General features: G+C 41.6%; 1 protein-coding gene across 1 annotated transcript in view; it reads right to left on the reverse strand.

The window, feature by feature from the left end:
• The window catches only part of tpk1 (thiamin pyrophosphokinase 1), a 51,279-nt gene that overhangs the window by 5,403 nt on the left and 18,908 nt on the right, over positions 1-26,968 (reverse strand). Inside the window, exons 4-7 of the mRNA XM_068747982.1 lie at positions 24,495-24,567; positions 21,900-21,995; positions 18,764-18,910; positions 14,767-14,875 (exon numbers count right to left, since the gene is read on the reverse strand). Coding sequence (XP_068604083.1) covers positions 14,767-14,875; positions 18,764-18,910; positions 21,900-21,995; positions 24,495-24,567 — 425 coding nt within the window. The remainder of the gene's footprint in view (positions 1-14,766; positions 14,876-18,763; positions 18,911-21,899; positions 21,996-24,494; positions 24,568-26,968) is intronic.

Genomic DNA, 26,968 nt, shown 5'->3' on the forward strand with positions numbered 1-26,968 from the left:
TAGATTTTAAAAGTCGGTGAAAAATATGGCTGTTCTTATTTGGAAAATGTACATCTATTCATAACATATCAGCCTGCAGCTTCAAAGCAGCAGTATCCTTCATTTTCTCCACCTGACATCCTCCTTATTCTTAAGGCTATTTATTGGCCATGCCACGAGCCAAGATGAGCACTTGCACTGTTAGCACCATCTGCTGTGCAATGATAGCCGCTTCCATTAAATGTTTATGATGGCACTGCTGGGTTTGTCTAAGTGTGAGGTGACAGACTCTGTTCCGGTTAAGTTGACTTTCAGATAAGAAAACTACGCTCTGCTGTGAATGTAATATCAGTCGGTGAAGACACAAAAGTTTAAAGACAGGAGAGAGAACCATATATTTAGATATCATTGTTTAATGATGATGGAGTACAGGTACATAAATTGATAGTGTGTATTTACTGTGTATGTGTTTGCAAGTGTGTATACGTCAGTTGGTAGTTTATGCATATCTGGTCAATAGTGAATGTATCTGAGTATATGTGTGTGCTCATTCTTAGCCAATGTGTTAGCTTGTGGGGGTGCAAGCAGCAGCTCACATTAGGCTCGTCTTCACTCCCCCCCCCCCCCCCCCTATGTGTAATGGGCACAATATCAGAAATCTACAGATTAATAATAAAAAAAAACATAAAACAGCATTTCTTTCTTCCCACTGCACCACTACAGAATACATACATTTCTCATTTCCCCTGTCCTGGACCTCTGTATGAGAATGGAAAAAGCGGGGGACAAACAAAGGTAAATAGTTGCGGCATCATGCAAAGGTGTAGCAGAGGAATAGAGTGAGAGAACGTGTAGAAAGGGATATGAAAAAGAAGCAAAGCAGAGATAAACGGGGGATAGATTACTTTCTTTAGACGTAACAGAAAAGGACAAAACCGCAAGGCGACAAGAGCACGGACGGGATAACAGAGGTGGGAGAAGGAGAAAGGGAGATAAAGACAAAAGGAGAAGGTCGGGGAGCGTGTTTGCTTGACACGGAAGTAAAAGGAGAGATCTTACAGTCGAGATGTCTGTCTCTGAGAGGAACACTGGGTAAGACCTCAATGAACCGACTTTGTCAGACACATCTATTTGTGTGACTACAAGATAAAGTACATTTCTTCACCCTGCTTTGAAAATCCTTTCCAGCATTTTTGCACATCTCTTGAATGCTAAAATCTCTAGCTGCACACACCGCCTAAGCCTTTAGATGCAGTGCATCATCTCGGCAGCAGAAACAAAACTTTTAAAGGCAACCCAGCTGACATATTCTTGTTGTTTCTGAATTCATGTCAAAATGTTTTTCTCCCACCATCTCACAGCTACAGAAAGGTATCCAATTTCAATAAGGTTGTCATGTGTCTCGGCGAGCTTGTACATGATATCACAGCACAGAACCTAATTTCAAACCTGAACACAACGAAAATCCCTGCAGCTCATGCCAACAAAATAACACCTTGGCAAAGCAGCTCATCCGCTAAAGGCAAAGAGGCCAGAAGGAAAGCTGCCTCCGAAATGCTTTCCTTCTTCACAGGTAGGTTTGCCTGAGGTGATCAAACCAAGTACAAATGTTGGACAATTTAAGACAAAGTTAAAGCACCTTAATCTGTCAGGAATTCAGACTGGATTGAAAGTTAAAAGACCTAAAAAAATGTATATATTGTTTGATTAATCAATTATTGGTTATGTAGAAACGGACTTGCATAGTTTACCGTTTAGGATGTTAGACTCGTTTGTTTGAGATTCTATATCTTTGTTTGTTGGGGAAGAATGAAAACTAGTAAGGGTTAGGCATCTATAAGCGTTTAGCTTCAGCCTAAACCCTTTATTTTCGATCAAGCTTACGCTCAACTTGTGCTTCCTGGATGTATTATGAAGTAAAAAATAAATAAAGGCTACTGGCAGTTATAGAATAGTGCTAATAAGGTCACAGAATGGGCTTATCTGTGATTAAATATAGTATTAGCTCATTATTCTTCTTATGAGTGTCAAAATGGCCAAAGAGAAGTGCATCTCCATCCTCATGAACTGTTAGGAACTAAAAATATGCAACATTTAATGCTGTCCTTATTAAAAGATCATCTAATTTGCATGCTGGTGCTTTACATTTCATAAACACGCTCTCATTAACAGTGAGGGCAATGCTTCTAATCTTGCCCAAAGTTTACTTTTAATTAAGATTCTCAGTTGCTTCTGCTCTCTGATAGACACTGCTGCTGAAATCCATCTTTGTTCACATGTTTGTTTTCTATCAAACTCAACACCTGTGGTGGATTTTGTGTGTCTGTGTGGAGAAGCCTCAAGTTTCACCAGTTTGTGGGTATGTGTGTGGGTATGTGTGTTCACAGCCTTTACTTGAAGTGTTGCACAAATCTTCGTAGCGCTGGAGCATGAGCTAAGAAAGCCCATCTGGTAGGTCGTCTGAAGGTTCCTTACTATCCTGATGACATTTCACAAACAATCTTTGGAGTAGCTTGTGTTTTAGCATATGTTTTATGTTTAGAATGCATTATGGTGTTTTCGAGGGACTGGGCAAAGAGACACAGATGAAGTGAGAGACTGAATAGACAGTCTCTGTCTCTGACATGGATCTGTCAGATTATGTATTTAAAGAGTGGACATTACTGATTGAAAATCCTTTATCCTGAGTAACATATCGTTAAATCATGAAAATGCTGTGACATACATTTTCTGATAGGAGATTCAGATATAAGTCAGACCAGCTGTGAGTTACACGAATGCAAGCATTGTGCTATTAAGTCTTTGGTATAATAACTTCATCTCCATCTCAAAACGCTATCAACTAATGAAGCTCACGGTCTAACCGGAAGCTGTTAAAAAGAACTGACTTTAAACAAAAAAAAAATACAAAATTACATAATACATCCATAAAACTACTGCACTGCCAAAACCCAGCTGATCCAGCTGATAGTCTAATTAGCTATAGCAAACTCTAAGAAAACACAAATACACAATTTATCTTCTATATAGGAGTCAAGCAATTTGGCCTTCTCCAAATGTTAGACCCTCAAAGCAACATTCATCCCACGCCACCTTGTTACCATGTTCACTGCCATTCTAGTGTATTTGTGTGTGTGTGTTTTTGGTGCATGGATGTAGAAACCTGATAAAAACGAGCTTATACATGACTTAAACAGTGTTGTGCAGCAGTGCTGGAGGAATGGAAAGTCTCCTCTGCCTGCCGTTAGACTGACAACCATTGTTCATGATCCAGTGAATTTTCCATCACTCTTTGTCATACAGATAACGCACATTAATAAATGCATCTGCATACGTGTACATAAAGTTTCAGTAATACCAAATGCACTCCTATCGAAAAGAGAAGGCACATTTGTGTCCAGCCACCCAAATAGAAACTACGCAGGCAAGAAATGATTTGTGGATAATGGCTATTTAAAAGTGTCGTTCATTATGATCAGCGCTAAGCCGAAAGATTGTGTGTCACAATAACACACACTCTTCTAGAAGCTCTTAGCTGTGTGTTGCTGCAGGATAAAGGCTTTTTTTAAATATTAAGCTGTCAGATGGCAGAAGGCTGAGTCTCAAAGAAATTACTAAGGAGGTTTTCAGCAGACAGGACACACATAAAGGATAGCAGTACTGTCAGTCATAAGAGCTTTTTTTTTTGTCTCGCTGACCTTCATAATCATAAACAGCTTCACTATTTACTTGTTTGAGTAGAGTTTTGTGGCAACATAAGAGTCCTCAAAATGCACAAATTGAAGGTGCTTCATCTGGTGACAATAGCTCTTGACCTCTATTTACTTTATAAGGAACATAATAGATCCCAGGCAATAAGAGGCATGGTGGGTAATTACTTTTTAAAGACATGGCTTAAAGCCTGAGACATGTGTGGCTCATTTCCCTCGCCGAAGAGGAGGCGAGGGTATTGCAATTGGGTGCGTTTGTTTGTTTGTCTGTTTGTCTGTCCGAGCGCATAACTCAAAAACTAGTAACCCAATCGACTTGAAATTTTTACACAAGCAAGGTTCTGTCTGTGGCTCGGTCCTCCCCGAGAATGGCGTTGATCCGGATCTGGATCCAGATTCCAGAATTATTTGTACATCTGGAATTGTGCCTGTGTTGTAAACTGTCACTTTAAGAGGGAGGGAAACGAATGGCATGATGGGAAAAAGAGTCCAGATGGAGTCTTGTAGTACGTTCCGGAGCAGCAAGCTAGAGCAGGTCTGGCCCCTCTGATCCGGAAGCCCTGTTTACTGTCTCTCAAGATCCAATAGTCTTTTGGAGGCGAGGGTCTGCAATCTCTGATTGTCGTTTTCTAGTTCAAAATGTTTGCCGAGGAAAAAAGAGTTCATTTGTAGGTGTGGGCTGCGGGAAGAAATAATGATCTAAGCGTAATGAGTTTTCTTATGGTAATTAAAACAGGCATGAAAAGCACTAAAAATAAATCAGCATTTCCACTGTAGCACTACATAATGAAATACACTGTCACACTATGTGTGTATGGGATTTTAAATTGGTATATAGCTGGTTCTGCAAGGTAAACATTATTAGTGCAAATGAGTTCAGAGTACAGAGCCAACAATAATGGTGAACCGGCTCTAGGCAGTGATGTATTCACAAGAGTTTGATCTGAAGGTTGCTATGCAGGAACCGAGAATGTTAATGGTTTCCAGTGGTCAAATCGTCCTTTGCTTTCATGGCTGTAGAGACAAAATGACATCCCTTAATGCCAGATTAATGCCACAGTGGTTATTTGCTGTGGGCGGTCTGCTGCCACTCATTTTATGCAGGTTAGATCAAGGGCGAAGAAAAGCATGACAACAAATGGAAGTCAGAGTTACACTTGCATGGATCTTTAAGTGTTGCTGTCGGCAACAAGAATCACAAATCAAGAATTCTGTTCAAGAGGTGGCTGTGGAGTGTGTGTGCCTGGACATGGCCAATCAAGAGTATAAACATTCTTCCTCGTCTCACATAATCATTGAAATCAGCAACCCAGTTTACGAAAGGTTACGAGGAACACAAACAGTCTTCATCTGACTCTGACATTGCTTTTGTCATAAATACTTGAGTTATTGTCACTTAACTCGCAATCTATTTTTCACTCTCAGTCCTAAATATTAAAGCTGGATTTAAAAGCAAACACATTTCAAGATTTCATGTTAAAAAGTAAAAGGCCAATTGTTGAGTGAAGAATAATTTAAATAAATAAAACTATAGAGTACATGGAAAATACGTTTTTGTTCATATATAATGCATTAACAGGCTCATGTATTGCAGTTCAAATGGAACTCTAATTTTGAGTAAAAAAACCCAGATGCAACCTTACAACACACAAAAAAAATAACAACAACAACAACAAGAACTACCTAGGAAGGTGGGTGGACTACCATCCTTCCAGTGAATCCCAGAGCGCATTCTTGCTCTTCCTTGAGGGATCTCACTACTGTCTCACAAAGTCTTTCAGGTAAGTAGGAGTCTGTTTTGTGCGCTCTGATCGGCGCAGCACCAGTGACGGTTCTGCTCCATCCTCCGGCAGATGTTCAGCTGGTGGTTGAACCGGGGCCGCCTTAGCAGGGTCTGTCACTTCCCCTCCCACTGAAGTTGGAACGACCAAGTCCGGAGGCCTGACCTCTCCTGCCCGCTCTGGGAACTGAAAGCTGTGAGGCTCCACCCCCACCTCTGGCCCGGACACATCGCTCAACTTTGTCTGCCTTTTTCGAATCTGGTCAACATGACGTCTCATTATGCGTCCATCTCCTGTCTGTACCGTATAGGACACAGGTCCGGTGTTCTCCTCCACCACCGCTGGAATCCATGTGGGTCCGTGGCTGTAGTTACGAACGTACACATCATCCCCAGAAGTAAAACTCCTCCACTTACTGCGAGAGTCATGATGTTCTTTCTGTTTGAGTTGTTTCAAGCGAATCTTGGATTTCACATCCGGTATTAAAAGATCCAAGGTCGACCGCAATCTTCTGGACATGAGCATCTCAGCTGGGGACAACCCTGTCGTAGTTTGCGGTGTGATTCTGTAATGGAACAGAAACCGTGCGACTTTTGTTTCCAAAGTGTCACCCTTTGTTTTCTTTATTCCTTGTTTGAATGTCTGAACTGCTCTTTCCGCCAGGCCATTGGATGCCGGATGGAACGGTGCAGATGTCCTATGTTGTATGCCATTCTTCATCATGAATGTCGCAAACTCCTGACTTGTAAAGCAAGTCCCATTGTCAGACACCACTGTCTGAGGCAGACCATGAGTGCTAAAGCACAGTCTGAGTTTTTCAATAGTCACTTGGCTTGTTGCACTGTTCGTTTGGTATACGTCAATCCATTTGGAGTGTGCGTCGACAATGACGAGAAACATCTTGCCTAAGTAAGGACCTGCATAATCAACATGCAGTCTGCTCCAGGGCGTTTCAGGCCACTCCCATGGATGAAGTGGTGCCCCGGTTGGACACTTCCTGTTTTCTTGACAGGTGTTGCAGGACTGAACTTCGTTTTCAATGTCTGAGTCCATCCCCGGCCACCAAAGATAAGAGCGTGCTAAGCCTTTCATTCGAGAAATGCCAGGGTGCGTGGCATGCAGCTGTTTCAGTATGACGTTCCTTCCCTTCTTCGGAACAACCACTCTAGCTCCCCAGAGTACACATCCATCTTTCACACTAAGCTCCAGCCTTCTCTGGCTGTAGGGCTTGAACTCTGTATCTACCGCTCTTGGCCATCCCTGCAGACACCATCGCAGCACCTGAGAAAGTGTTTCATCTTTGGTTGTCCATTGCTTCACTTGAGCTGTTGTGATGGGTGGATCTTCCATTGCCTCCAGCATAAGGACTTGGTCTGTGTCATCCTCTCCATCCGTGTGTGGCAGCGGCAACCTGCTCAGTGCATCCGCATTAGCGTGCTCCCTGCCTGGTTTGTAGATTATCTTATATTCATAAGCTCGCAGCAGTATCGCCCACCGTTGCACTCTCGGTGACCCCATCTGTGGAACAGGTTTCTTTTCATGGAAAAGCGATATTAGCGGTTTGTGGTCCGTGCTAATTGTAAACCTTCGTCCATAGATGTACTTATGGAACCGCTTAATTCCAAATATAATGGCCAAGCCCTCTTTGTCGAGTTGTGAATAACGTTTCTCGGCTGGTGTCAGCGTGCGTGACATGAAGCCTAATGGCTTCTCGCTGCCGTCTTCCATTACATGAGACAATACGGCACCCACTCCGTATGGTGAGGCGTCGCATGCCAGTACCAAGTCTTTATCTGCTGAGTAATGACCCAGGACTTTGGCTGATTTCAGCATGTTTTTGGACAATCGAAAAGCATCCTCCTGCTCTTTGTGCCAGGTCCACCGAGCTTCTTTCTTCAGCAACTGATGAAGCGGTGCTAAGTGCGTGGCCAGGTTAGGGAGAAACCTATTATAGTAATTTAGTAGACCCAGGTAGGCTTTTAATTCAGTCACAGTGGTTGGCTGTGGGGCCTCTTCCACAGCTGTCACCTTGCTTTGCACTGGGTGCATGCCTCCGGCATTGATAATGTGACCTAAGTACTCCACCTCCTTTTGTAAGAACGCACATTTGCGTCTCTGAAGTCGCAGGCCAGCTTCTTCCAATCTCCTGAGTACCTCATCCAGCGTGCTCAGATGCTCGGCCTCATCTCTCCCTGTCAGTAAAATGTCATCCAGATACACAGCTACTCTAGGCAGGCCTTGTAGTAAGCTTTCCATTGTTCTTTGGAAAATGGCTGGAGCGGATGACACTCCGAAAGCGAGCCTATTGTAGGTGAACAGGCCCCGATGTGTGTTGACTGTCAGGTATTTCTTGGACTCTTCATCCATCCCAATCTGCTGATAAGCATGACTCAAATCAAGCTTGGAGAACCATTTCCCTCCTGCCAGTGTGTTAAACAAATCTTCCACACGGGGAATAGGGTATTGCTCTAGCGAGGAGGCACCATTTACAGTTAGTTTGTAATCGCCACATATCCTGACAGAACCATCCGGCTTCAGGACAGGTACGATGGGTGCTGCCCACTCAGCATACTTAACTGGCGTAATAATTCCCTCTTTCAGAAGTCTCTCTAACTCCTCTTCTACTTTAGCCCTCATGGCATATGGAACTGAGCGGGGCCGATAGAACTTTGGACAGGCTTCGGGAGCCACACGAATTGTCGCTTTCATGCCTTTTAACATGCCTAACTCTTTTTTAAAAACATCCTCATGTTTCGAGAGCACTTCCTGTAGCCCCTGGGCCACTGTTCTCACATGCTTAATCTCATCCCACTTCAGCTTTAGGGTCTTCAGCCATCCTCTTCCTAACAAGCTAGGTCCCACACCCTTTACCACCACTAGGGGCAATGTCTTCACCTGCTGGTCATAGGTCACTTTCACTTGTGCTAATCCTGCCACCTTGATTTTCTCACCGGTATATGACCTCAGTACCAGTCTGGTCTCCTTCAGCTGTGGACGTTTGTCCTCCTTCCAAATCTCATGAAACTTTGTCTCATTCATAACACTCACGCTGCATCCTGTGTCAATCTCAAAGGTCACTTTCTTCCGATTCACCTCTAAATCTAGTTCAAATGGCTTAACTCTTTTGATTGAGGTTTCCACTTTGACGCAGGCTAATGTGAACACTTCTTCCTGCTCCGAAGAACTATCACTATTCTGCCTTTCACATACTTTGTGTGCTCTTTGGGAACGCCAACGCCGCTCTTCTTTGTGTGGATTCTTTTCACCAGGTCGCGTGCTTCCTTTGCTTTTATTTTGACAAGCCCTCGCAACGTGGCCTACTTTTCCACAACAGTAACACTTCGCTTCTTTAAACCTGCACTCGATTGCACTGTGCTGTTTCCCATGACATCGATAGCACTCGTTCTTTTTCCAATCCGCGCCCCTTCGCTCCTTTCCCTCCATCGTCACGCTGTTGCACGGCAATGGTGCTTTGGATTGTAAGTCTTGGGCATTCTTACTAGCAGCTTCAGCCGCTACGGCCATCTGAAATGCCTTCTCAAACGTCAAGTCGGTTTCAGACAGCAACCGTCTTTGAATCCTGTCATCATTAATACCGCACACAAGACGATCCCTTAACATCTGCTCCAGTGTCGTGCCAAAGTTACAATCACGAGCGAGTTGTCTCAGCTCGGCTACATATGCACCGACACCCTCACCAGGCTGACGGGAACGTGAATCGAATTTGTACCTCTGTACAATCTCGCTCGGTTTAGGATTGAAGTGGTTTTTCATTAAGGCTGCTAGCTGATCATATGTTTTCGAACTGGGCTTATCTGGACTCACCAGGTTCCTTATGAGCTTATACGTGGCTGGTCCCACCACGCTAATGAGGATAGCTCTCTGTTTATCACCGCCATCAATTCCATTAGCTTCAAAAAACTGTTCCAGGATCTCACAGTACTCTTCCCAAGTCTGCTCTTGCGCATCAAATGCCGACAGGTTTCCTACCGTCACATTCATGCTCCGACGCTTGCTCGTTAACTCGCTCGTTAACTTGCCAGTCCCGTATTAGCCCTCTTGCTAGGACCTTTTCCGTTCCTCTTTTCTCTTCCCGCCACTTGCAGTCAATCCGTTCCCTTCATCTCCCGTCAGTCATTTGAAATCATGTATCCAGAATCCTCGTCGCCAATATGTGGTAACGTCATAAATGAAGGAATCACTCCATGATATTCAGGTCGGGTTGGTTTATTCGTCACTGCTCTGGACAGGACAGTTGCTCACTACGTCATTGCTTTCGGCTTCCTGCATCCCAAACGCGTCCCCTTCGTCCACCACGCCCTCTGGTGGCGTGGGGTGGTGAAGCATGTAATTCACTATATTACACAACCATTAAAAAAATAGTGGAGAACATCTCCGTCTGCTCCAAGTTAGTATTATTGGACAAAAACCAGAGACAGAGACTGTGAAGAATGTCCTGCTCTCATGTGGATGCAACAAGACGTCGCAAGAATGCTGCTACCACAGAGACAAGGAGAGGAAAACCAAATTAATGACAGAATTTTACTTTAATCAAAAGTAATCAGCAGAGTCGTCTTAATTATCTCATTTGGAATAATGTGCATGACTGCTTCGGGCAAGAATGCTTTTAGAAAATCATCAATGTGGCTGTGCAGCGAAAGCCGGGTATCTAAAACGAGCTTTTGTTAAAGTGACACACTACTAACGCTTAGAATATCCATGCTAACTGTTCCCTTCTGCCTCCAGTCTGTATGCTAAGCTAATCATCTTTATATGACAGTGGCATCAATCCTTTCTTCTCCCAGAATTTCAAAATATTACTTTAATAGCATGGCGTCTGCGCTATAATCATTTTAAAACACCTCCAGATTAAAAAAGTAAGCAATATTGTATGAATTTAGCCCAACATACAACACCATCTGCACTGGGTTCTGCTTGTTACATACAATTCAGTAAAGTCTATGCAGAGACTCGGTTGGGGGGGGAAAGAAGAAATAAACATACCGGATAAAACGGGTCTTTTGGCCAAAGAAGTAGCACGCTTCTGTTGTGATGAAGTGTCCAGAGTAAGGAATTAACTGCCTTGCAGCTTGTCTGCTGTGTAAACTCACAAAACATTCCTTACGTTATCTTCTGTAATAATTTCATTTCATTTCATTTTCTAACCGCTTATTCCGTTATCGGGTCGCGGGCCAAGCTGGAGCCAATCCCAGCAGTCAATGGGCGAGAGGCAGGGGACACCCTGGACAAGCCGCCAGTTCATCGCAGGGCAACACAGAGACGGACAACCAGCCACACACACACTCACACCTACGGGCAATTTAGTGTCACTAATCAGCCTAGGCTGCATGTCTTTGGTGGTGGGAGGAAGCCGGAGAACCCGGAGAGAACCCACGCAGACACGGGGAGAACATGCAAACTCCACACAGAATGGCCACAAGCCGGAGACGAACCTGCGACCATCTCGCTGTGAGGCAACAGTGCTTACCACTGCGCCACCGAGCCGCCGTCTTCTGTAATCTATATCAAATAATTGGGACAATAAGAGCACCGAAGACTGTCAGATGGGAGAAAAGGGGGTACAAAAGTGCAAAAAGGAAAACTTGATGAAACTGTTTGTGTGTGTGTCTGACTCCCACTCAAAGCTGCCACATATTTCCAAACACTTTTCCTAATCTTTCATTTCCTGCTCTGTGGCATCCTAAGGCATCAAATGAATAAATACAGAGTCTCCTCTTCTCTCTTTCATCTCGTCACAACTGCTTTGTGTTTTGTTTTTTTGCCAGCTCTCATTTCCTTTCCTTACCTCTGTCAACCTCACACTTTGTCTCGTTGAACATCCCACCACACATTTCACCTCACGCCAACCATTCTGCGTGTGGCACGTGAATGAATGAAACAAGGCCGGAATCAGACTTGGCACATCGCATGTTAGCTTCTAACGGTGGTGTCACATTGGTTATTTTGACACGGAGAGGCTAACAGTAACACGGTAGTACCATATAGGAAGAACCAACAGTAAATTTGCTGCCTTCTCCTTTATTGTTAAATTTTGAGTTTCAAATAGTCAATAAAATATAGTTTTACTGAGGAGATGATTGTGAAAACTGAAATTTTGCTCAGAGTACTAGTTTTGATAAATCAAGCTCTGACTTGTAGCATATACGGTAATTAAGTTTTTCTTTCACTGTGTTGACATTTTCAACCTTAAGGCCTTTCTTGATTAAAGATGTTTACATTTTACGAGCATTGCAGGGAAATAATCTGTGTAATTAGCAAAATCTATATCACTTAATTCTCAAATGTAATTTCCCCTCATGTAAAAAAACAGAGCAAACAGAGACACCACTTGGAACAAATGGTTTGATCATACAATATACAGAATAGGTTATATATATATATATATATATATATATATGGTAGTTTCATACATGTGTTCCCATCTTTCGCCCCAGTCTTTAAATGATTCACAATCCTGTTGCGTGAGAAGCGGAAATGGAAGGGTAGAGTCCATGATGGAGTGGGTACAGGTAACGCTGTAGGCCTACGCTGTAGGCCTATTAACATTTTTAAAATAATCAATCTTCAACTTATGTATGACTATTTATATATAGTAACATACAAACAACACGGGTAGCAATAGCGTGCTCGTCCGCACACACGAAGAGATGGTATGACAGAGAGCTGGATTTTAGACGTGATAGGAAATTAATGTAACACACAGAAGGTGACGAGTAGCTCAGGCATCACAGTATCTACCAATGAGGAAAAAGGAAGAGCACGCATGATTGTGAAAGAGGCTTTTACTCCCCTCTGACATCGTTACGATCACCACACCGCAGTATCGTTACTGCACTGCAGTTTTTTATTTTATTTTTCCAGTTATATTAAAACGAGAGAGGCAGAAAATTCCAATCGGTGTGATCACGGTGATGTTGAACCATCACTTCTCACCTACTTTCCTTTCAATGGAAAGGCCATCATTTGTAAATTACGTCTCGAAGTTAATTATTTCTGCCATGACCTTCAAGTGTTGGCTGTGCTCTTTTCTTCCAGAACCGCGGGGAATCAACCAATGTGCTCAAAGGTTCCTACAGATATTTCACTTTCTGGTTCCTTCGCAAGGCTCTTATTCCATAAAAAGTCCAATTCACAAAAGTCTCGTATTCATTAGAAGAGACAGCTGATGAGATCTTAAAGGCCCCCCATATGGGAATACAATATGTGTTATTGAGCGTTTTGGTCTTGAATTTAGATTTTCAGTCTAAAAATGATAGGTATATTGACACAGAAGGTGTAAAATATAATTTTAATTGTAAAAGTTTGACGAAAAATTCAACAATATTCAAATGGAAAGATCAAGTTTGCTGCTGTTATTAAACATAGATAATGCATTGAATCAAATTTGACAAATGTAAATGACTGATCAGCTAATATAAAAACAATATTCCATTATACAATTAATTTAGGTTAAGTGTATTTCCGCTCGTCCTCTTCTCAGCCTTACAACCAGAAAAGGAAAAAACGTTTGCTCACCAACTGACGCGTCAACCTAAAGCTGCACTCTGGATCAAAACGGTATGAATCATTACACAATTTTATTCTTTAAAGCAAACAAAAAAAACTAGTCTCCTTTGGGCCACCGAGGCTTTAATGGCTGACAGCCCGCAACATTTTCTTTATGGAAAGATCATAAATTTTTCATTACAGACAGACTTTATATTCAAGTGTGGGGAATCATTTCAATGGACTTCTAAAGAGTCCAAGACTAAGAGTGATGCCAGCAAATGGAGTTATTATGAGCCCGTGGAAAAGTTACACAGAGTCTTCGTCCATATTCTAACAGCACGAATAAATGCATGAATTGGTGAATAGTGGATTGCAAGAAGCACAACTAGTAATACGAAAGAGATTTGCTTTGCAGCGCTTGACCATGCAAGATGGAAAAAAAAGAAATATTATTACACTAATTTCTCCTTCATATTCTTGTCCTTCCTCACAATCCCAATGGGAAATCATTACTTCCAGCCCTCTGAATATGCATGTTATTAATTAGACCTCTTGTTATCACTGGCTAATCTGCATAGCACTCATGTATCCTTCTCATTACTATTCAGAAGGCTATTTAACAGGTGTGCCGAGTAGATGATCGAAAACAGACACACACACACACACACACACACAAAGCAAGTTAAGCTAGACGGGCCCATTGAAACAAGCATGCGAACACAAGTTTGCTCACTCAAGTGTATGGACTCTCAGAAACACACGCAAAGGTATGCACAAACAATGAGAGCGGACACCAACGGAGAAACGGACATGTTGTGCAAACGCATTGACAGAAGGTCCAATGTTATCTTGCACTGATGGCAGTTCAGTCTGTGCCAACTCATTAACAGCACAGCTGGCCATAAGGCTTAGAGTGGGCTAAGACCACAGGGGTCCTCCGATGGCTGTGTGATTGAATTTGCACAGAACATTCTAGAAATAGAACAAGCTCATTGTAGTATGTGCGCCTTCAAAATCTGGAACATGCTCGAATGTTACCGAAGCAATTTAAGCATCTGCAATTTATCCTATGTTCATTTACTCTTTTCTCTGGATCTGATGCTAAGTCCGTCCCCCCCTTTGATATGAGCAGAGTGGTCTTTCCAGCTCTGCGTGAACATCAAGAATATCTTCTCCTTCACTGCAGAGCGTCTCTTCGGGCTACATCTCAACCATCAATGTTCCAAACACAGATCTGTTTGTGGCTCAGACCCATGAAACAAGTCAGCTGAGTACCCCCCCACCCCTGATTTTTATTGACATATCTCTGCGCAGCAGCATCAATATTACAGCAGTTAAAAACATGATGGTGTGGTGTGAATTTTTTTTTTTTTTTTCGAGAAGCAGAAGAACATGTGATTCAGTTCTGAATGGTGACTTTAGAAGCATTAGATACACTAATGATCAAAACTCACAAACATGCGCCTCCTCACAAACAACCTTTATAAAGAATTTGTCCTCTTTGGAGAGCCTGTGGTGCTTGACTTGGAAAAAATGAATGAAAAATCCTCCATCCTTTTTAGATAAGAATGTGAAAATGTTCATGTTCAAGACCCACTTAATCCCCAGACAGTTCACATAGTGGTTGACATGGCATTACATTCATTTGTATGTATTGCTTTCATATGAGTAAAAACAAGACATATTTGTGAGCTTAAAAATGAAGGTTTGTGACAAGGAAAGCTGGAGACCAATTATCGGCTGCGGAGCATCACCGGAACGCTAAATCCAAAACAAAAGGGACTCACTCAGGTTCCATTTGAGTCCGGTGGTGACTGTTTGGCAGGGTCCGCCAACAGGAATAAGGGCGCACCAGTCCCCCTCTAAGCCTGTGTTCACCTCCAGTCTGTGGCTACCCTGCCGACACAGAGCATCGACTGACAATGAATGGCTATTTAGCTATTTGTTGACAGACGGGAGGAAATAATAGGATAATATAAAAGAGAAAACGATGTGAGGAAAGACTTTTTACAGCCGCAAATGAGAAGCTGAGCTCCTCCGCCTGTGGTGAACAAGGATCGATAAAATAAATGATTGCTCTTCAATCCCGCAAGCCATTTTTTTTTAGTTTCTATGCACACTTAGAAATAATGTGTTATTTAAAATCATAGCCTATTTTGCTATGTGTCAGAGTATGGATACGGTTTTGGACTGATACAACAACAGCGGTTCAAACCAAATTTTCATTTGAACAGTGCAGCATCGGTCGCGCTGTTTCATTGCAGTAGCTTAGAAAGAACATTATCTGTCAATGAGGGCAGATATTTGACAGTGGTGGGAAAAAAAGAAGGGGCCGATTGAAGAAACATCTCTGAGACACGGAGAAGTGTTTCATGAAGAAAACCGACATTAACAGAATTTTAAAATGTCACGGTACCCACTTGAGAAACTAAGAATTGGGAAGAAAAAAAACCAACTAAAATCCCAAGTGGGTACAAAGTGTCAGACTCTTCAAGCTGAATAATGACTTTGCTCTAAATGCACTAATTATAATGAAGCCCGATCCTGGCACTTGTAAAGGTCAAAATAAAGATTCTCTCCTTCGCCCAGCACACAGTCACATGTTTGGGATGAAACTGTAATGTGATAATGTTGTAATATAAACAATTCGAATGTCTACAGATAACCATGTAAACTCAAACTGCCGAACACGAAAGCCCTAAAACAGAAAGACAAAAAGTGGTGACAGGTAGAGCTAAAGGAGTCACACATAGGCGATGAAGAAAGTCACATTCAATTAAACAGCTTTGAAACCTTGAAAGTGTGATACATTTTGTGTGGCTTCCCAGAGCTGTGGACCCATAGGGGAGGAATTATGAGAAATATCTAAGCTTTGAAGCGTTTTGTGTTCCAGAAACATCCCTGAGGATGTTTTCTATACATAAACACGGTCTCTTTGTGCAAATGTGTCAAAGGAGCAGCACATGACAAACAGAGAGAAAGAGAACACACGCACACACACCCACCCACAGCACACACATTATGCTGGACAGCCTTTACTAAGAACATACTTTTTATTCAGAGCTAGATAACAGCCACAGTAACATTTTATGCGATATGAAAGTGCAAGGGGATAAAGAAAGATTGCACTCCAACAGGTAAAGTTTCATTTTAAAACTTACCTGGTGACTGCTGAATCTATTTAAGAGAAATATGAGACCATGAGGTTCTATGCAGTTACACGTTTTCTCTTGCGTTTATTTGTCTGAACATTTGGTGCTACCTCCAATATTCAATTTAAAGTTTAAAGATTAATTCATCCCGAATTAGTCCATTGCACCACTCGAGTTGCAATTGAGAAATATTGCTCTGAAATTCTGTCATTATCACATACAATCACTCAAGGGTTATGAAATGAGCATGTTGTGAGAGCCTTGATGATCTTGACCTTTGACCTCTCCAACCTGTAATGGGCCCATCTTTAACTTCAAGTGAACATTTGTGTCTGCTGTAATGAAATTCCCTCTGGGGTTACGGAGATGATGCATTCACAGGAATAGGACGGGCGTGAGGTCAGAGTGACCTTGACCTCTGAGCACAGAAATTTAATCAGTCCATCCTTCAGTCCATGTAAAGGAACATATGTATGAGTGGAGAACACAAAAGAACAACTCCTCAGACCGTGGACATCACTCAGAGACCCGAAACGACACATGTAAAAGATGCCAAAACATTCATAGATGTGAAATGCAGACTTTTATGCTTAGTAAAAAGAAGAAAGAATTCACAAAACGCCCAACAATACCAAGATGCTATTGCTCATGCTTGAGACGGTGAGAAGGTGTGATGACTTTGAGTTGCTTATATCAAAATGCTCACAATAAGACACACTAATGGTGCTTCTGTTTAAATGGGAGAAATCTAAGTTATGAATGATCAAAATGACCGTATTCATTTTGATTTCAAATAAAGGTCTTATTTTCAGATGGTCTTATTTGGGAACGTTGTCATCGAGACACTTTTCATTGGCTTCTATATAGAACAGACTATCCTACTATAGATCAGTTCTTTACCTCCTTTCTAGATTTATTTTATATCTAGATTTGATTCACATCTGAATGCTATATCATTGTAAACTGAACAGATGTTGGATCAATTTAATGTAACTCAACTAAACCAGTTAATCATTTAAATCAGCTGTACTGACAAGATTCACTCCTGAAAAGGGCATCAGGAAAACAAGCTTGTACATTTGACCTCGAGCCCGTGCACTTAGAATGATTTATTGCCTGGATTGGGCTGACGCAGCACTGTGGATTTTCCTGTCCCAAAGCCCTCGGCTCTCTCAAGAATCTTTAGGTGCTAACTTGAGAAGATGTGGGTCTCTGAGGCCACTGACAGAGACTCAGTGGACCTGATGGCAATAAGACTACAAAAATAAAACGGATGACATCCGTGCAAACGGCTTGCGTTGAGATTGTGTCCAAATTTAGTTATTTTGGCATTGCCTTGAGAGCACGGCTGATTAAAACATTTTCATGCCGTGTAAGAGAATATTCAAATGTGCATCCTTTACAGTGTCCTTACCCAAAAATAAAGACTTGAGAATTATACAATGTCCTGAGTGAGCATTAAAAAAAAGGAACAAGAAATCAGTGATTTTCCCCAAACAGCCGGATAACACTGTGACACCTCAACTGGGAAATAAAAAAGTTTAAACATAGATCTAGCTGAGTCAGAACTCATCTGTTACTCCAAAATAAATCCATATAAGTGAAAGTATGTTATACAAAATGTCTAAAATATGCATATTTAGGTTATTGCATGCAGATATGAATAGTTTTAAGTCTACATAAGCTATATATTGACTTGTTAAATGAATGAATTCATTGCGTCTTGTCATGCTGTGTGCAGACCAGGACTATCCCTCTATGTATCAGCTGCAACACCGAATCCCAAAGCTAAGCATGTAAAAAAAAAGCCTTGATTGAACGGAATACTGATGGTGCGGATATTTGGCAAAAGTTGTAAACACTTCAATTACAGATGTAACTTGAACAAATAGCACCGAGTCTGTCGAAGGTTGCGTTCACCTTCGTGTAGAGGCGTCTGCGTTCATCAGTCACCAGCGAATTGGAGCTGCGTTGACAAACGAGCTTGATTTACCCTCACTGAAGTAAGATTAATTGGAGGTGTCGAGGTATGAAGCAGCAAATGACAACATGTCTTTGGAATAATGACAAGAAGTAGAGAAGTAAACCCTTCTCTCGCTCACTAGAGAAGGGTTTACTTGACACGTTACAAGGTGTCATCAGGAATTGTGACAGTTGTTTGTTCTGAAGATCCTGCAAATAAACAACAGAAAGAGGACAAAAACAAACCAAATGTGTGGGTGGGGATCAGGGGCAGTGTGTCCTAATATCACGGCTGCTCAGCCCATTTGTAAACTCAATCAACTAAGCAACATGAAAACGGCTGGTGATGAGAAAAAAAACGATTTGAGAGTATTAAAAGAGACTTTGCCTCATGCAATGTGGCAGAAAAAAAAGACGAGAGAAATTAGCTTGTACATGTGTGTGTTGGTTCCTGAAGTTGATTACATAGCAAAGAGTGAAAGGGTGTAGCACTCCAATTAAAGTGGCTGCAGAACAAGGGGAAGTGAATTGTTGTAAGAAAAGAGAATATAAAGAGCGTAGGGGAGTGGTTAGACTGCAGGAAATTAGACTACAATATCGTCTAGTCGGGTCAAAATACGCTGAAGGTCTGCCTGAGCGTCGTTTTTATATGTTCTCATAACATTCTTACAGGTCTGAGAAGATAAGCCAGGCTAGTTCCTTGTATGATCAACAGGGGGAGTTGTGTCATGGACAGAGCGTGGTGCAGGGTCTCAACAGATCCCATGATCTGGTCAAATCTGTCGGCCAGACCACCAAGAGTCACGATAGCATCCACCTGGAATGACAAACAAAATTTACTAGAATACACATACGCGCAAACAAAATGCCATGGTATGATAAATGGGACGGGTGCTTTGGCAAGGGTCTACTGTTTGAATGGAAAACAGCGAAGATTGTGAAAAACAAATAAAGGAAGGGGGATGTATGATCAGAGGTACTGAAAGTGGAATTACAGAAAGTGCACAATCAATAGCAAATATATCAACAGCATTTTCAGGTAGATGTATACATATGGTTTGCACCAAATTGCAAGAGGATTAGATTAAACTGTAGCAATATATTTTAAAGAGAGAGCAGAGCACAGAGCTTTGAGAGAGAACGTAATGCAGGAGCAATAACCACTGGGAGATAAAATAATGAATTTGGCCCATTAAAATTAGGATAAACATTTGCATCTTCATTTTGTAAGGTGAACATGTTAACAGCCAATCGAATAAGGTAAGTGGATTACTTCCACAAATGGCATTTGCTGCAATCACAGAGTTAAAATAAGGTTCCTCTTAACTTTCAGCTGAAGCATCATATTTACAGCTCTCAGCAGTTATATCCTCATACAAAGTCCCCAAGCAGTCAAGCACCAGTGCTGACAGCCTGCAAACCCAACAGAGTCTGGAGTGCAGAGGCGCTGTCAGAGGGTGACGACTGACAGTCATACCAGCACGGGAAACGAGGCAAATACCATCAATAACACCTCACTTCAGCCCCATACTGAAAATAAATAAATAGCCTAATGGGATGCTCGGAATTATTCTCTGTTGCTGATGTTGACTTGTATTATTTGTATGTAAATATTAGAGGGATACACAGTGGCAGGCAATAATTCAGTATGATCCTACTTGATCAAATGAATGTCATTGGCAGTTTTTTTTTCTACTAAATCTTTTATTTTATTTTATTTAAATGCAAGAGTGAATAAATTTGGTAAATTGCAATAGAGGATATTCCACACCGATTCCTAATCTGAAATGTGTTTTTATTCCTACTATACTATTCCAGCAATTTAACGTTATTTCAATGCAATCAGCATCTCCAGTAAGTGAAAGCATCCAGATTGGATTAGTACTGTCACCCCTCACTACGCCTTTATGGGAGGTGACTATTCACCAAACGGAATGTTTCGTAACTCTCCCTGCCTCAGACCAGAAAAGACGAGGGCTGCTTCAACTTCTGCCGAAATACAGAAGTATTAAGAAGAAAAATATCAATGTTGTACATCTGATAGAGAGAGGCATACACCACAAACACGTGCATATACAACAAATATGTACACAAACAGGTTAACAGATATACACACGCACACGCGCATATACAGTACATTATTACACAGAACCACCCACTGTGATTCCATGCTTTGGCATTTCTCCCTACGTAATAGGATGATTAATTATCCAAATCAAGTGATAAGGCATGTGAACGAAACATTCAGGGGCTAATGCATCGAATGTCTAAAAGCCCCAACTGGAGCACAGTGTTTGGTACTCTGCAAATCTGTTATAATTGTACCAATGCATTTCATTCATTCGTTTAAACGGGATAGAAATTATTGGGTAGCAAAAAAAGGAACGATATTAAACAATTAGAAATGTTTTTTTTTTTTACAAAATGTACTCCTGCAAACAAACTGCTGATGGGAAGAAAATAAAAAAAGGAAGTGGAAAAATCCTGGTAAACAAACAAAAATGTAATCATCAGCAATTCTTCGACACCTGATTACCGTTCTGCTATCTCTCGCAGGCAGATGGATGGACAAACACTCAGCAACAGTTCAAAGGCAGAGTAAACATTAACCCGGCAGAAAAATGGCCCATGAAAGAGGACACAATAATATTTTCTCTGACACCAAAGTCAAAAAAGTCAAAATGCATAATGCTGCAACACAAATGCATTTAGTGTATTAGTAGCTTTCTGTGATGTTGTGTTAGCCAGTTAGCGTAGCGATGTGAACTGAATTAATTGAAGCAACGGTCATCATGCTGCTCTAAAATGTATTACTAAATACATTAGAGGAAGAGAGAGAGAGCGTGAGAGAGGGAGGCTAAGGACAAGAAGAGACAAATCAATAAATATGCACATGAACAAACGGACAAGACCATTCTAATAATGTCACTAAAGTAAACCATGTCCCCTGTTAAAATGACTGTAATACATGTTATATTGTTTGTTGTATTCTACATTCCTGTAAATTCTGTACGACTCTGCTTACATTATACGAGTCAGAAAGGAAATGAAGCAGTGACTGGCTATAACTGGAGCTTTATTCTGGCTCTGGTTGCTCACTGCAGAGTTTTGGAAACCAAGCAGCTAGAAGATGCTTTACACGGACAGAGATCAGAACAAATGTAAAATGCTTCATTGTAAATGAGGCATACCACAATTGTAATGTGGAAACCATGCATAGGTGCGTATGTTCCTGATGCAACTGCTAATGCAGCAGCTTATTTCTTCAGGGAATGTTGAGGAAGCCTACATATTCTCCTCCAGTAGCACAATGTTTCATATTCACACGCCCACTCTATCTCACACCTGCGGTCTGGCTGCAGTCGGCCACAATCCGCCATTACTGGCCTTTTGAATAGCTCATCTCAAGAACCTGATGACTATTTTTTTTCCCCTTAGTGCTTACGACTTCAAAAACTGTGTTCTAAGGACTGCCACTATTTTAAGAATAATAATAGGATCAATATTCTATTAAACATGAGTTACCAAGGAATTGGCTGCTCCCTCGTCAGGAGATAGTCTGGCTCATGGCCCCTATAGCAGATTACACAAACAATACTGTGTAATGAGATCATTAGTGAGGTTGTGAGGCTTTTCTTTTCAGTGTTTCTGCTAAACTAAATTAGCTCTAGGAAAAGAATTTAAGCACTATTAATCACATCATCCAACATTCTACATATATAAAAAAAAATTAAATACCATACATGTATAAGCATTTACTTAAAGCAAAAAACTGTCAGGTTCTCAGTGTGTGAGGGTACACCCACCTGTAACTGCCGTTTCTGAATTTCCTCCAACATGATTGCAAGACACTTGGTGAAGTCAGTTAGATCCTGGTCCGGTGTTTCTATCAGCTCACACCCCTAACACAAAGAAGAATTGAGACACACACACAAACATAGAAGCAACGAAACAAAATCAGTTTGGTGTACACAGTACACAAAACAGAGGCCCAGGTATAGATAAGAGAGGGTGGATAACGGAGCAAGGGAAACCAAAAATCAGACACATAGAAAGATGAAGAGAGGTTTAAAGCAGTCTTTTAGGCTTGCCTGCTTTTTCTGTGGGATGCATTGCTGAATAATCTGGAGGCTCCAGTCAGACCATCTGTACTACAGCGTCCATGTACCTACCATGCCGTGGTTTTCTCTCGCTTGGTCTCCTGTTGTAGATGCACCGACTCCTAAAACAACTTCCCTGTTCCTGAATTTTTTGCAGAATGATTCATGTTTCCCACAAACCTTTGAGGGAACACCTAAAGTCTACAATATGCATTAAAAATATGTAGCAAGTCAACCATCCATCCATGCTGAGGTCCCTAAAATTAGATTTACGCCAGACTGAAGACACCAGATTGGTTCACATTTTTATTGAAGGAAGGAGGAACAGTTTTGTCGTAATATATTTTTGATAAAGCTAATCTTCAACAAAATGTACCTGGTGTCATCTCAGTCCATAAAAACAAGACACACTGAAATAAATACTTATTAAAGTGTTCTCTATGGCTGCACTGGGCTTAACAATGAGTTTAGATGGTAGCAAAGAAACGACGTCATATATTGCAAATTGCATGCGCATACACGTGCCGTCTGTATTGGCTGTCCTTTGATTCAGAAGCAAGCAAATGTGGCTCTCTCAAAGCCACATTTGCTTGCAGATCAATATTCTCCATCAGATCCGGTATCTGCCCACTCAACCCGTTTATCCTCCTGTGAAAATGTGGTGACATTTCTGACAAGAAAGGGACTCTGAATGAAAGGAAGGAGCCCTTTCCGAAACGACTGCAGACGTTTCCATTCACTTCATGCATGAACTTAACATGAGAGTCAATATTTTTAGCACCTTGAATTTCTAGCATTTCAGGAAAATGTGTACATTTCTCTTGGTTCACTTTGAAAATGTCCAACTTCCTCCTGTAAAGAAGACAGAACTTTGTTTTTGCTTTGCAACTTTAAGTTGAGGTCATCGAGGTGCCTTGTCCACCAAGCCACACTTGATTTTCTGACAAAACTGTCCAGCCTTTTGATTCTCGTATTGGGCAAAGAACATTTTCATTTAATTTCTAATTGCTAAAAGATATGCCAATACCCTGCACGCTATCCAAATTGCACCCTGAGGAACGCAAAGAACATAGCACGATGATTGCAGCAGTAAAGCGTCGTTACTGTCTCAGATTATGTGTGCTTGTGAGACGCCTCAGCCTACATTTATTATTTAATGAGCAAACCTTTATCCCTTGAGAGTTTTCATCTGACATTTTTGCCTGTTCTAAACAACTGAACCGCATTTGTTAATAGGAAATGTTTGGTTTGCCAAGTTTGCCTGAATACGAGACGTGACTCTAACCAGCTTCAGAGGTGGTGTTTGACGACTGCGTCTAAATGACTCTTAAGAGGAGCGATGGCTGAAGGCATTCTGACTGTTAAGTTGTACCCACTATGATGATTCAGTCTGCATGATCTCGTCGCCGCAGGTGGAACTCCTGCAGAGTCGTGAGCATAAAAGCCATTTAATCCGAATCGACTTTAGATCGTGACTTAACATAGTCAGCGTGACCTCAGCCGTTAGCCCGCATCACCACTTGCATTCAGAGATTCTCTCAAACTCAAGCTGAGCTGATGGTTCATTTCATGTGAAGATGCTGCGGATTTAGTTTCTCTGAGTGCAGAGTGAGGTCACTTTGAGAGAACACGTATCTATTTTTAAAATCGGATGCATTTCTTCACAACATTGGATCACTTGGCTCAATAAACTACCGGTACTCCACCCAACTTTTATCTCAACTGTCACAAAGCTCCCTTTTTCTGGCAGCATTTGTTTATTATTATTATTATTATTAGCCAATTAAATCATTGTGAAAAAGGCAGGAATAGTTAGTTTGAAGGTAACTTTCAAGACGTTTTCAAGAGGTCTATAGTTAGGAAGTAATTTACTTTTCTTTTTGGTGTCACAACAGGTATCTAAACTCGACAAACAGCAACTACATGGCTCACTTTAAAGTGTGAACTTTAAGGCAGCAACGTATAATAGAACATTCAAGCTGATGTCAAATGACTGCCAGCCGCTGCTCTGCAAGAATATTTAGTCAGTGTCACTTGAGGTCTTGAATCCATATTAGAGTGTCCAATATGTCTGGAGGTTAAGGAAAACAGTCTGCGGCTGAGGGCGGCCGGACACAAGTAAGAACATCTTTCAGTTTGGGCAACAGAACATGGATAATATGAAAATTATATCTAATTAAAGGCAACTTCTATATGTAGAATACTCTGAACTGACAAATTTTGAATTCCCTGCGCCATTTATATTTATTTGTGTAATACAACTGTAGTTTGGAGAATGTGTGCAAGTTGTGCTCCACTCACCTTGTCTGAGTAGAAAGCTTTGACCTCGGGAGTAATGGAATCAAAATCCCCGCTGATATAGTCAGGAAGGAAGCTGGGATATAAGGACAGAAGGAGAGGATGAGTGACAGAGGGAGAGAGTTGTGATTGCAGGAAAGACAGAGAAGCAGAGCATGAGAGATGGAAGAAGAGAAGACAGGAGAGGGGAAGAGGACATCGGGGCATGTGTCAGCTCTTGGATCAGTGCAGCGGGGAGACGAGTGATGCCACCAGGGGGGAAGACGAAGAGACATGGCGAGTGACAAGGTAATTCTCTGTGGCACTGATGCTGCCCACTTTACTCGCACACGCACACACACGCTGACTGTCGAGATACATAGGTTGATGTAAACATACAATCAAACCTATATATGATAGATTGATTAAAAACATTCAAATGAACTCAAATAAAACACACAAACATAATTGATTATTGATAGGATGCAACACACACACACACACTGTACATGGTGCAGCTGGCGCTCCTTCTCCTCCATTACACTCAGAGCTACATTCTCCATTAAAGCCGAGTATGGCTGGATTACTGCAGGTCATAGTGCAAATTGCTATTTTGAAACATGCTGAATAAATGCAGCAAACCTGATGAGCAAATGGTGAACTAAATTAGTAGAAATAATATTTTAGGACCCGTTTGTTCATGTATGCTCCTGATATGAGTTAGACAGTGAAGATAACTCAATGAAAGTTTGTCTCAAAACATTTGACACCATCAACAAAATGTTTGCTGCTTCAAAAATGAAAATGACATCATCTCTCCAGCGTGTCCTAGGTCTTCCCAGAGGCCTCCTCCCTTATGACCATAAGTGAGAGTAGGAATGTAGACTGACTCCTAGATCGAGAGGTTCGTGGATTTAATTCATTTGCTGCAGGAATTAACAAGGTCTGTTTCAGACATCAGTGAAAATATCCTGAGCTCCACCAGCAACTACTGAGTAGAAAATTCCTGTCAGAGGAAGACAGATAGCTAACTATTTATTCTCTGTGTGTGTGTGTTTGTGTTTATGTATAAGGAGCAGGACCATGCAGGCATGAGGTTGCCACTATCTAGAGGCGTTAACAGGTCTGGTATTATGATTTCATGGTTGACTGGATGGTGTGTGTCTACGTGCTCCCCAGCAAGAGGCGAGAGCAATGTTCCATTCGGTTGAAGAAAGAGATACAGGAGGATTATTCCCTCGCGTGCTCCTCAGCTTTCCCGTTTACGACAACAAGATACAGCAAGACAAACAGAGCAGCAATTGCATGCGATCTGCTCACATAAACACACGGACCCACAAGCCCGCACAAAAGACAACCGAGGATAACAATAATAATATGTGATAAAGGTAGGAATTCCCTCATCATAAACCCACATACAATACGCATACAATAACGCAGAAAGGTGGCTGCATGAAGAAATGACCTTCATGTGACGGATGAGAGACAAGACAAGACACTGGGTCTGATCAGGGCTTCACAGACGTGCACACACACACACACACACACACACATAATTCTGACCCCTGTGCATGACTCCATCGACTTCTAGTAATAGACCTGGTGAGATTCTCAATTCTTTATTTGTCTGCATGCATGACCGGAAATGCCGTCAGTCTGTGTGTGTGTGTGTGTGTGTGTGTGTGTGTGTGCATGCATAGTGTCTGACAGTCTTCACTTGTGCATTAATATTAACTGACACTTTAATTTGGATGGGAAATAGAGCATTTTACCGGTCGGTGTGGATGGCTGTGTGACCTTTGCCTGTTTGTGTGTGTGTGTGTGTGTGTGTGTGTGTGTGTGTGTGTGCCCGCTCTCTCTACATCCTCTGCAATTTGTTTTCCCAAACTCTTTCCAACCCTTTTCCAGTCTCATTTCCGCACTGCATTACTTACTTTCCCATGTAATTAAAGGCACTTCCTTCCATCGCTCTGCAACATTAAGATAAAAAAAAAACCCAACTAATTCTCTTCCCTTATTATTAACCAAAATATCATGCCGGTTTCTGTTAAACTAATCCTTCCATATGACCACTTAATTAGAGCTAAATGCTGGTTTGCGTATACTCTCCCTCTCATATCTTTCATCGTCTCATGGATCACAGCACGACGTACAATCATCTCCCTTCTCTCATCTTTTCATCACTTGAGGACACGGAGCTCTGATTACTCCTCTCATCCCTCCTATCTCGCAATCAGAGAGGGAGAGCCAGTGGAGGTGGTGGGATTATTTTGGTGCACCATTAACGTCGCATATACAGTACATAAGCAAGCTAAAGAAAGCGGCTTGACCTGTTTATCTCTGACAACAGATTTTTGACTATATGCAGTAACTCATCAACATAAACTTTGTGCCTTGAGAATATTGGTTAAATTTGTGCATTTCATTAATGGCTGTTCTCAGAGCTGAAAAAGACAGGCCTTGCATAGTACGGCAAAACCTCTCGGGGACGAACATAG

Source organism: Brachionichthys hirsutus, chromosome 14, assembly GCF_040956055.1.
Source record: "Brachionichthys hirsutus isolate HB-005 chromosome 14, CSIRO-AGI_Bhir_v1, whole genome shotgun sequence".
In the NCBI taxonomy this organism is placed as follows: domain Eukaryota; kingdom Metazoa; phylum Chordata; class Actinopteri; order Lophiiformes; family Brachionichthyidae; genus Brachionichthys; species Brachionichthys hirsutus.